This window comes from Lathyrus oleraceus, chromosome 6 (genome assembly GCF_024323335.1).
Source record: "Lathyrus oleraceus cultivar Zhongwan6 chromosome 6, CAAS_Psat_ZW6_1.0, whole genome shotgun sequence".
Taxonomy (NCBI): Eukaryota; Viridiplantae; Streptophyta; class Magnoliopsida; order Fabales; family Fabaceae; genus Lathyrus; species Lathyrus oleraceus.
In genome coordinates, this window is record NC_066584.1 from 403,767,650 (window position 1) to 403,779,829 (window position 12,180).

At 34.1% G+C, this 12,180-nt stretch overlaps 1 protein-coding gene across 2 annotated transcripts; it reads left to right on the forward strand.

The window, feature by feature from the left end:
- Positions 1-1,049: 1,049 nt before the first annotated feature.
- Positions 1,050-11,536, forward strand: LOC127091279 (aminodeoxychorismate synthase, chloroplastic). 2 transcript variants are annotated; one of them, XM_051029871.1, is made up of 14 exons: positions 1,050-1,405; positions 1,653-2,000; positions 2,508-2,639; positions 3,550-3,617; positions 4,569-4,633; positions 4,776-4,842; positions 6,582-6,860; positions 6,950-7,076; positions 7,431-7,708; positions 7,945-8,024; positions 8,201-8,303; positions 9,071-9,153; positions 9,627-10,244; positions 10,496-11,536. In XM_051029871.1, exons 2-14 carry the CDS (start codon positions 1,679-1,681, stop codon positions 10,974-10,976), a joined length of 2,703 nt encoding a protein of 900 aa, XP_050885828.1. In that variant the 5' UTR covers positions 1,050-1,405; positions 1,653-1,678; the 3' UTR covers positions 10,977-11,536. The 2 variants fall into 2 exon arrangements, with proteins under 2 accessions (XP_050885828.1, XP_050885829.1); XM_051029872.1 differs by lacking the exon at positions 1,050-1,405 and having other exon boundaries at positions 1,860-2,000; positions 2,483-2,639.
- Positions 11,537-12,180: the final 644 nt, after the last annotated feature.

Below are 12,180 nucleotides of genomic sequence, written 5' to 3' on the forward strand. Positions count from 1 at the left end.
TCAACTACGATGCATAAGCCTGCATTATATATTAATTCTAAAATAACCGTTGACAACAGTTGTTGGCTACATGTTCGACATGTGTCCTACTACGCGAGGTTGCTTTGCTCTAACTTGCTTCCACATGTTCAAAGTGAAACTGCTGAAAATGAAACGTAGTGATAACTCTGTTGATGATCGCTTCTGAAAGCTTTAGCCGACCTTATCGAAGACTGAGATATCTCCACATCACGCTCTTTGGGCTTGAAAATATTCTAAGTCCTTAACACTTAAAAGTGTCAACTTCGACGTCGTGTCGAAGGCTGAGATTCTAAACATATATGAAAGAGAATGATCCTAATCTTGTGGATATATTCATGAGAATCCTCTAAACCATTCTTGACTTCTAATTCACTTACATGTCAATCAAACCAACCAACCGATACAATCAATATGTTGAAGCTTTTGGTTTAAGCTTTAGACACTTAACAATATCAACGTAGCTATGACCATCAATTCATTGACTTTCACAGCTAAAAATCCCAGGAGAACAGTTGCACAACAAACTGCAAACATCGTTGCACACACTAGCCATCAATCTGCGCTTGCTTTGATCGATTATAAACTGACAAAATAAAACAATCAGAGTTATGGACCTTCTTATTCTTGACGAATCTCACATATAACACTTTCACTAGCAACCGACGTCTGAAATATGTCTTCAAATTAAAGAGATGCTGATACATCACTATTAGCACGATATATGAAAGTCACTAGAAGTAATGGATCTAACATCATCCATATCGTGAAAGACGAGATTCTTAAGGAGTTCAGACATGTGACTATTGAGGTGTGAAAATCGAGGTTCAGAAGGTGAAATTAATGCAAATTTAAAATTAATATTTAAATTTTGAATGATCACGAAATAATTAATTCAACATTGAAGTCTACTGAACTATCAAATTAGTTCGAGTTGGTTCAAATGAAATGATTAGTCTAATTTTCTTCTTCTTAAAACTAAACTAAAAACATGCCTAATATTCAACAATTACATTTCTTTTTAAAAAGAAGAAAAATAACTTTTAAACAGAAAAAATATAACTCTTATCCCGGCGATCCAATTTCTTAGATAGCCGCCACTCCCCTTCCCCACCACATGCTTCAAAGCTACACCGCCTGACCACACCGCAACAAACTCCACCTATCACCACCCCCCTTTTCCCTTTCTGCCCACTCCTTCATCCTCACGCGTCTCTCTGATCTACATCACCTTCTCAACTCTTTCTTCCTTTTCATGTTTTCTTTTTCAAATCTCTCCCTCCACGTGATTTGATTTCTCATGAATCTCTCTTCCTATCTCACCATAACAACCTCTTGAATCTGCAATTCTTCTTCCTCACACACACACACAAAAAAATTATAGCATGTAAGTTTTTTGAATCCACGTCTCTGTTTTTATCGTAAATTTGAATTTCCACGTTTGAATTTAGTTATTGCTTATTTTATTAAATTGATTCGTATATACAACCAGCTTTTATTGAATTATTTCAGCTTATTTAGTGTCATAAGCACTTGTCATACTCTTTCGGAGAATTTATGCTTTGCAATCAATTTTTGAATAGCGTTGATGGTATAGAGTTTAGGCTAATAAGTGTATGCTTATTTATCTGCAGCTTTTGGATATTTTTCCAGCGTCAAAATGAACATGTCAATGCGTTTGTTGTCTTCTGCGTTCGCATGTCCTACAAGTGAAACCAAACAGTATAGAAATGTGAATTTTATTTTGTCCAGATCCTCGGTAAGGGTTTCTTCTTTCGTTAATAAAGATGTATGTAATCGTAATGGAAGAAACACGAGGGTGTGTTGTCAATTGATGCATGGCCATTTAGAGGAATCATATGAAAGGAAGAAAAAGTTACAAGTTTCTCTACAGAAGCCGGATTTTGTGAGGACTTTGTTGATTGATAACTATGACAGTTACACTTACAATATATACCAGGAGCTATCTATTATTAATGGTGGTAAGTTCAACTTACTATCTTTTTTTTCTTCTTCTTCTGTCTCTCATGAATGTGGATGTGGGTGGTAAACAATTGGAAAGTGTTGAGTTGTAGTAAGTGTTTTGGATTTGTTTATTGTGTTTAAAATAGCTTACTTAAAAAGTGAATCTAGTACAAAATGTCAAATCTGTCATCAAGTTGCATGAAATAAAGAAAAAATATTGAAAACTCAGCATAATACTTATTTGTGAGAGTTTGTTTTATATGATGGTTTAAATTGTATTAATATTGCAATTTGCAATGAGCCGTTATAAATCAATTGAAAAAAAAGAAGCTTATATAACATCAGAACAATTGCACTATAAGACATACTTGATTATTGACATATCATGTCTAATTTTATTTTTTATCAATATACATGATATTAGACCTTTAGAGTTAGTGCATCTCATTCGTGGATAGTTTAACAAGCTGATGTAATAGTTTCATGTTGTTTTTAACAGCTGGTTTTGGTTTTCATTTTGCCAGTCCCTCCTGTGGTGATTCAAAATGATGATTGGACGTGGGAAGAACTTTGCCATTACCTGTACGAAGAAAATGCCTTTGATAACATCGTAATATCACCTGGACCTGGTTCTCCAGCATGCCCAGAAGATATAGGTGAGAATCATGAAATGTCCTTGTGGTCTGATAGTTTCATTGAAGTTAATTAATTCAACTGTCTGTAAATGTTTCTTTGAGTGGCTATCAAGTCACATTCATTAGTAATCTACGCCTGCAGCCATTGTGAATTATGATGTTTCACTTACAATTGTGAAATGCTTGCTCTGGTGCCCTGGTATGTGTGGTGGCAGTGTGTGGCTCAAGAAATAGGTTAAAGGGTAACCTTGCCGATAAAAAAACTATCGTCAGAGTCTACTGGCCACCTCTGTTAATTCTTATGATCAAATTTGATCTTCAACACCATATTTAGTTATCCATATATGTGAAATTTTAGGGGAGAAGAACTTAAGTTGTTGAAATACTCAATCTTAAATCAATAACCAAGGCTTTGCACTAGATGGGACTAGTTTACACGAATCAATAAACCCTCCAGGCTCTCCAATTTTTTTTTGAACAGATTCATTTAGAGTTGGGTTGTCTTTTTTATGATTTCTCATGAACTATATTTAATCTATCCCCTTTTTATTTGACTATCTATATCCTGATTCACTTTTCTCACTAGAGCCTTGACTAGTCTTCTTCTAGCATGAGCAAAACATCTTAGGCTAGTTTTTGTCATTTTCTTATCTTAAAGTGCTACTCTAACTTTCCCTTAAATGCAATGGTGCCTAATTTTTATTCTTATAAGTCAAGTGTCAACTCACACTCCTCAAAATTCTCATCTCTATCACACTCCAAGGGGGTCTAACCATGTGTGTAAGTGAAACACTCTCAAACCACATGAATATATTTTGACGAATTTCATATCTATGATTTATTTTAATGTTATTTGGTTGTTGTTTAATGATATGTGGAAGATTCTTCATTTTGACCTCCTTTCTTCTTTAAATGATTTTATATGCTTCAGGCATCTGTCTTCAAATATTGCTTGAATGCAGGGATATTCCTGTTCTGGGTGTTTGCCTAGGACATCAGGTATTTCCCTCTTCTTTATTCAAAATTACAATCTTTTTTTTAATCTAATTTAACCACTCCCTGTCTGAGTAAACCTTCAAGGTATCACACTTTGTACTTTTCTAGAAGATTACGTAAACCTTTAAATTTTACAACTTCTATAGTATGAACAAGTTTCAATAGAGTGCACTATATTTCTTGAATTTGGGTCATGTTAAATTAACAGGAGTTTTATCTGTCTACTTTTTGTTTTACCTTCTATATTAGGGTTGTTTGGTATAGCTTATTTTGGCTAATCTCTTGACATAAACTCTTATTTTAGTTTTTTGATGTACTTAGTTATAAGAATATCTTGTGTGACATATTCATAAGTTATTTTCACCGTTGTCCATAATCTGTCGAGAATAGTTTATGGAATAAACGTTTGATTAAACTATTTGCTTGAATGCGCCCTAGACCAATATGCACTCATATTATGATAGGATCTTATTAGGGTTTGTCACAATATGTTAATCCTCTATCTTGTTTAGTGAACAGTTTTGAACTTGAACTTTGTAAATTCTTATTTCCAATTTTTGTGAAAAATGTTTACTCTGATTGAAGCCCAATGTAAACATATTTGGAATGTTAAAAACATAAAACTCATTTATATAAAACATATTTGGGGTTTCCATATTTTGCTTAAAGTTATTTCTGAAGAGTAATATGGAATTGCTGTAAAATTTCCAAGAAAATTCCCTTTGGAGGAAAATCTTGATGCAAATACCTCATAGTGATTATGAACTTATTCATAAACCCCTTTTTAACAACACAGTTTTCTGTTAATCATTGTATTAAACTAAATCCTATTGTGATTCATTTTTTGAATTCATAATCTCAGATGTCATACTTCTGTCTTTCGTAACTATTGCTTGCGTTGTGTACATTTTATTTTTTCCTTAGCTTAATCTCCCTCTTTCTGTGATTTGATAGGCATTGGGTCATGTGCATGGAGCTCAAGTTGTCCATGCGTCTGAACCAGTTCATGGACGTCTGAGGTATGCTTGAACATTTCAAAAAACATAATGTAATTGCCACATTCAGGAGAATGAATATATCTAAAACATTTGTCATTTAAAAGTTCTCATATCTGTTTATCCCCTCTATTTTTAGTTTTAACTGTTTCTTTGTTCTGTGCAGTGAAGTTGAGCACAATGGATGCCAGCTTTTTCACGGCATACCTTCTGGTAGAAATTCTGGTTTCAAGGTGAGTTGCCAAATATATTTGAAAGAATGTGAATTTTATTCAGTCAAACATTTTGAGAGAGTTTGAGTTTGAATCTTAAGAATTCAATATTTAGCTTGTCATATTCATATTTGAGACACATAAGGCAATCAGATGCTAGGAAACTCTAAATTTTGATCTTAATTTTTCTGAAGTGTTGATGTTCCTCAGAAATTATGGACTAAGTTGTTTGGGAATCTTGGTTAATTCTGGTTTCTCTTTGACATGGAAATTTTTTGTTTTCTTATTGGTTTAGGAGTGGAAAAGATATGATGATATGTTCCTCATAAAAATCTGATTTTCTCAGATTCTTCCCCCAACTAAGGAAGATATCTTGTCGTAATTGCCACATTAGAAATTGAGCACAATTAAGTGCTTTGTGGTGTTGTGTTCATTTTGTAAACAAGGGGCACATATGATTAAAGCGAAACATCTTTTGCTTTTATTCTTGTGGAATCTTTAAGGGGGGTTTCTTTACCAAATATGCAGAATGATTATAGTGCTCTTTCAGCTGATGTTTTCATCTTCATTTGTCTTTTTTTCCCTTGTGTCCTTTGTTTTAGGAGAATCCCTCGTCTTCTTGGCCTGCATTATTCTTCTCTCCTAATACATTATTTTTGTTTTCATATTCAACTATTCATGATGATAGAAGAGAAGGAAGACATCTTTCTTCTAGTTGGTGGGGTTCTTCTACTCGCGTTTCTTAATTTTTCCAGGGGAAAGGGAGATGTTTGGTGGCTGGGTGAGTGAGGAAGGGATGCAACGCATGGTGTTGAATTCATGAAGTGCCAACAAAATTATTTTGGTTTTCTTGGTATACTCTCAAGTTGTTTGTTGAAATTCCGAGGAAAGTAATGTGTTTGGTCAATTCAATTTTAATCAGAAGAGAGTGCCATTTCTAGGAATTCTAAAACTTATCCGAACAAACTCTTCTGTAATATAGTATGTGTTGGACTTTCCGCCTTAATTGCGGTCCGCCCCTAGTCGTCTTAATTGCGGCACTTTGGCTTGCCTCATTGCAACCCCTAACACCTTCATTGTGTTAGCTTTGAAGGGGTGGATTTAGTCCCACATTGCTTAGAGATATGACCTGCGTTATGTTTATAAGTGGGAGCAATCCTCACCTTACAAGCCGGTTTTGTTGGGATGAGTTACGCCCAACCCAAATTCTGAGATGGTATCAGAGCCTATCCTAGATCCATTGTTGGGCTTCCGGCATCGTCCACGCTTTGGGCTCATTAAGGCCCAAGCGTGAGGGGGGTGTTGGACTTTCCGCCTTAATTGCGGTCCGCCCCTAGTCGTCTTAATTGCGGCACTTTGGCTTGCCTCATTGCAGCCCCTAACACCTTCATTGTGTTAGCTTTGAAGGGGTGGATTTAGTCCCACATTTAGAGATATGTCATGTGTTGTGTTCATAAGTGGGGGCAATCCCCTCACTTTACAGCCGGTTTTGTAGGGATGAGTTAGGCCCAACCCAAATTCTAAGAGTATGTATTTCAAGTTTTCAACAAAAATGACTAGTTGACAAAATCCAAAAAAATAAGTATGATGCCAGATTCAGCAGGGCCGTTATTCATTGAAAACATGTACTATGCACAGATGCAAACTACTATGATATTTGTTTATATTTTGCCAGCCAAGTTTATTCTTCTTTTGTCAACTGTTAATTAAAATCTATCTTCAACCACCACTAATCATAATTACTGTTTGTCACATTTCAGGTGGTTCGATATCATTCACTGGTGATAGATTCTGAATCACTTCCTGAAGTGCTCATTCCAATAGCATGGACTTCTACTAGCACACTTCCGTCTATTGGATCCAAGGTTTCTGACAAGTACAATGGTCATGAAGTTCAGACTGATCAAAGCATTTTCTTTGATTCATTTTTACCTGAAGCAGGAAATGGTAGTTCAAACCTTATTGATTATGGACAAACTAGAAATGCAAGGGTTCTTATGGGAGTCAAGCATTCTACAAGGCCACACTATGGTGTACAGGTGTGAAGTACTGAAATGATCTGTCTATAGTTTTAGCTTCGTGTTTCTATTTATTAACCTTGCTCAACTCAACAAATTTGACCTTTCAGTTTCATCCAGAGAGTGTTGCAACCTGCCATGGAAATCAAATATTCAAGAATTTTAGAGAGATTACAGAGGATTATTGGCTGAGATATAGGTCTTTACACAACAAGGAAAAGCGTGCAAATTCTAATGGTAAACTGAATAACTGTGCTGTGCCTCCACCCCGTCCCACACATCGCTTGCCCGAAAAATCTTTTATTGCAATTCACTCTTTTTTTTGTATGTGCTTATCCAATTATTTATGTTTACTTGATTGCTATTTTTAGACTTCTGTTAAATGAGAAAATGGGCTAATACAAATATTACATTGTGTCTTTTCCAATCTTAGTTTGTATCTACTTCTACAAAATATCCAGACTTTCTAAACTAGAGTGAGATATTTTTATTATTGTGTTCATGCTGCTTAATTTGATTATTAATTTCAATTAGCCTTCAGCTTAATATGGTAGTTCCGCGTAATTTACCTGAGCAGTAAACTTTCTTTAGCATACACGCAGGTTTCAAGTGCTAGTAGACTCTACAGAGACTTTTGCAGAAGTAATAATGCTGAAATTAATACTGTGGATCAGCCAAGAAAAGTAAATCACGGAGACAAACATTTAGTACATAATAATACTGAGATGAACCATAAATGTTTGAAGTTAAAATGGAGGAAATTTGATCACTTGGCTGGCCAAGTTGGTGGAGCAAAAAACATATTCTGTCAGTTGTTTGGACATGAAGCTGAAAACACCTTTTGGTTAGATAGTTCCTCCACAGATATGGTATTTATATGAATTTATTTTAGTTTATCTTTGACTCTATAGATATGATGCTGAAAATACCGTAGTCATCACCAATCCGTTCCCTGATTCTGTCTTTAATCCACAAATATACATTTTTGCATTTGGATCTTTAAACTAGAATAATTTGACAACATAGAATCTCTTCTTATATTTGGTAATATACTTCATTATATAGTATATTTTTCATCATCTAAATATTCATCTCATCCCAATAGGGAAGAGCACGCTTTTCATTCATGGGAGGAAAAGGTGGATCACTTTGGAAGCAGTTATCGTTCAGATTATCTGATCAGAGGTTTGAAATGAATTCTTTTAACTGTTAGTTTTTTAATATTTCCGATATCTCTTCAATACTCTTTCATATTTTAGATTCTTTACAAAGCACTGACCTGGAAAAAATATTTTAGCTTCACCAGTCTAACCTTTACCCTTGGCATTGATAATAGTATATAATAATCATTTTTTCTCCAGTGATGGGTGTTCAAAAGGTTGTGGCTTTTTGTCACTGGAAGATTCTGAAGGTTCTGCCAAAACAATATTCTTGGAAGGAGGTTTTCTTGATTTTTTGAACAAGGTATATACTGAAATTATGTTGGCCATTTAATGCCTTATTCTTGCGTATCACACTTCTCACCTAGGACATGCCATATTGTTAGAGATATGACATGATGTTAGACTCTATCAGGTTTTCAGTTCTTGTTACCCCCATTCTTCATAATCACATTTAGTTAACATTACATAAAAAGGAGCCAGTGCTTGTATATGGATCGAGTCTATAATGCTCTTCCACAAAGGGGTGTTCTAGAGATATAAGTCAGTATTGAACTTCTAAATAACATATCACATATTTTATAGCTTTGGTCTTTGACACTATTTTAGGTTGAAAGAAGTGGAATTTTCATTTACATGGCTATACCACCTTTTTTTTCTCCAACAAAATTTCTTTTTGTACCCTAAACAAGAAATTTGCTAGGTGAACAAATATTCTGAAAGATAAAAAAAACGATCCTTGTAGCCCAGTCCCTTTTGATTTAGACCAATAAATGCCATGCACTGCTTTGAATGTTTTTCTCCTTTATCATATATGAAATTAAAAGAAGAAAGGGGTGGGTGTTGGATATAGGATTGGTAAACTGGACAAAGACATGAGCAAGGGAAGTCAAAATTTATGGGTTTTGAATCACCAGCATGTAGGTATTTTCTTGGTGCATATTTAAATATGTTGTGATGTATTTGGATATTCTCAATTACGATGTAAATATGTTTGCACAAGCATAATGAAACAATAATTATTTTTATTACTGTCTCCCTCATGAGTTTTTTGCTTTAATAATGTCACAGGAGCTTCAATCATATCAATATGATAAGAATGAATACGAAGGTCTACCATTTGATTTTCACGGCGGATATGTTGGTTACATGGGGTAGGTGATAAAGTCAAGCAAATACATGCCTATATTGAATCAAGCTGAATGTGTATGTATTTTTTTTATCAACAAGAAAACAACAAAGGGAACTAAACTCTAAATTTAACACTGCCTAAACCATCAGCCAGAAAGTTTTACATAGGCTGACAAGGACATTTCTGCCATATCTTCAAAGGTTGATCAATAACTTCACCAAACTGTGCTAGCCAATCAGCAAATTCATTGCTCTCCCTCAAAGTACCTTGGAATGTAAGGACCAGACCATGGAAGAAAACTTGTGAATGTGATTGATAAAAAGAGCATATGGATGGATATCTTGGAGTGTCATCTGCAATGAAATCAAGAGCATACTTTGTGGAAGCTAATAAAATAACAAAAAAACAACCCGGTGCAGTGCACGGGTTTCATATTTGTTATTTATTAGACCTCTTTAGTGAACTAACAAATAATTGATTTTTTTTATGTTGCAGGTATGATCTCAAAGTTGAATGTGGGGCCACATCTAACCGTTACAAATCTAAAACTCCAGATGCATGTTTTTTCTTTGCTGATAATCTTGTAGCTATTGATCACAAAAATGATGATGTTTATTTATTGGCTATACATGAAGAAAGTTCAAGTATGACAGAATGGTTGGATGATACCGAGGAGAAGCTTCTGAGATTAACTGGCTCTACGAGCATGGATTTAGAAAGACAATATTCTCATCCTTCAACTTTTTCCTCACATAAGGCTGGTTTTGCAGCTGAACAATCTAGAGAGCAGTACATTAGAGATGTTAAGAAGTGTCTAAACTACATTAAAGATGGAGAGAGTTATGAGTTGTGCCTCACAACCCAGATAAGGAAACCAATTGAGGTATTAAATTCTCTTGGACTTTACCTTAGTTTGAGAGAAAGGAATCCAGCACCTTATGCTGCTTGGCTTAATTTTCCAAAGGAAGATTTGTGTATTTGCTGTTCTTCTCCCGAGAGGTTCTTGCAGTTGGATAGGAATGACATGCTAGAAGCTAAGCCCATCAAGGGTACTGTAGCTCGTGGTGCTACTGAAGAGGAAGACAAGCAACTCAAGTTGAAATTACAGCTCAGGTGACATTTATTTATGGAAAATTTTGAGTCTACCTATCACTATCTTATCAAGTGTTTCTATAACTTCAATTTACATAATGGAATTGCTTTTCTTACTGTTTTTTGTCGTGACATCAAGTTTCCATGTATATTTAATAGTTCAATAATTTGGTAAGAATCAAGGCTCGTTGAAATCCTATTTGAATGCAAAGCAATTGAATGAGATTCAGTTTGGTGAATTTGTTATGAACTCCCTCGTATTTCTATTTCAGTGAAAAGGATCAGGCTGAAAACTTGATGATTGTTGATCTTCTAAGAAATGACCTGGGTCGTGTATGTGATCCTGGATCTGTTCACGTGCCATATCTGATGGATGTACAATCATATGCAACTGTTCACACAATGGTTAGTACAATTCGTGGGAAAAAGCGGTCAGATGTAAGTGCAGTGAACTGTGTCAAAGCTGCATTTCCTGGTGGTTCGATGACTGGTGCACCAAAGTTGAGATCAATGGAACTTCTCGACTCTATTGAAAGTTGTTCTCGAGGCATCTACTCAGGCTGTATTGGATTTTTCTCATATAATCAGACATTCGATCTAAATATTGTCATAAGAACAATTGTTATACATGAGGGTGAAGCTTCAATAGGAGCTGGAGGGGCGATTATTGCTCTGTCAAACCCAGAAGAAGAATATGAAGAGATGATCTTGAAAACAAAAGCACCAGCAAGCACTGTGATAGATTATGAATAGAGATCAATAAATCAAACAAATAATTTTTTTCCCTTTTGGCCCATGGTCGTACAACAATGATTTGGTGCATTTTGGCCTACTAATTACATTTTATACTTTCACATACAGAATTACAAAGGGTCCTCTCCTTCCGGGATCCATTTCGACAGAAGCTTCATAATGCAGTTGCCCTTTGCAGAAGGAATATAAAAGATTCAAAAGAATATTGTGCTAAAGCCAGGATCGATTGTTTTGGGGTTAGGTTTCCTTTTCTAACAGGAAAATTTCTTTTACTTTTATAGTGCGTGCTTACAGGCTTGATTTTATTTGTATTATATGATATATTTATGCATATACTTTTGGCTGTAATTTTGGCTTGCTGAGTTTTGTTTCTGGTTTTTCTATACTGTAATTTGTGTTGAATGAATTCCAATAATTTCATTGTAATTTGTATGCCTTAGTGAGGTATCTATTTGTGTTTAGACAGTTGTGTATCTGATATGAAAGTGAGATCTTAACTGCCTGGGAATAGAGTAGAAATATTGGAAATAAATTGGACATGTTTGAATTGGTTTTGTAAATTTGTTTAGTTTTTAAAATTTGAAAATTATTAAATTTTATTTGATAGTCTAATTTTAGAAAATTATTTTTTATTTGAAATTTTTTATTAAAATATTAAAATAGATTTTAGAGATTTTGGTTTTTACTTTTAGAAGAGAAAAAAAAAGCAAATACACTAGAAGAGGAAAAAAAAGGCAAATACACATACAAGTTTGTAATATTGTTCCATCTTTAAAATAATTCTTAAAAAGGTTAAATTATTAAATATGTTTTTTTTTCAAATTTTTTATTTATAAATTGATTTATAAAATAATTTTTAAAACTCATTCAAACGGGCTAAAATGTCCACCATATAAATTTCATTTTTACTTTGAGGATTTTTTAATCCACCTTATGTTTTTTTTATGCATCATGTGAAATTTTTAAAATGTCTTTAATTTTTAAAGATGCATTTCTGGATGTATCAAATTTTGATTAAACGTTAAAATATCTTAGAGATGCATCTTTCTAACAATTTAAAACGTATACCATGAGTCATACTCAGAAGTCATTTTACAATTTAAAATATTTCAGAGATACATCTTTGTAACTTATAAGAACAAAATATTTTATGCTATTTTTTGTTATGTTTGCTAAGATGAAGATTTAAACCATACGAGTGATA

Coding starts and splice junctions, on each gene's coding strand:
- LOC127091279 (XM_051029871.1), top strand. CDS start 1,679: ATGAACATGTCAATGCGTTTGTTGTCTTCTGCGTTCGCATGTCCTACA. Junction 2,640..3,549: donor AGCATGCCCAGAAGATATAG/GTGAGAATCATG, acceptor TATATGCTTCAG/GCATCTGTCTTCAAATATTG. Junction 8,304..9,070: donor TTCTTGATTTTTTGAACAAG/GTATATACTGAA, acceptor ATAATGTCACAG/GAGCTTCAATCATATCAATA.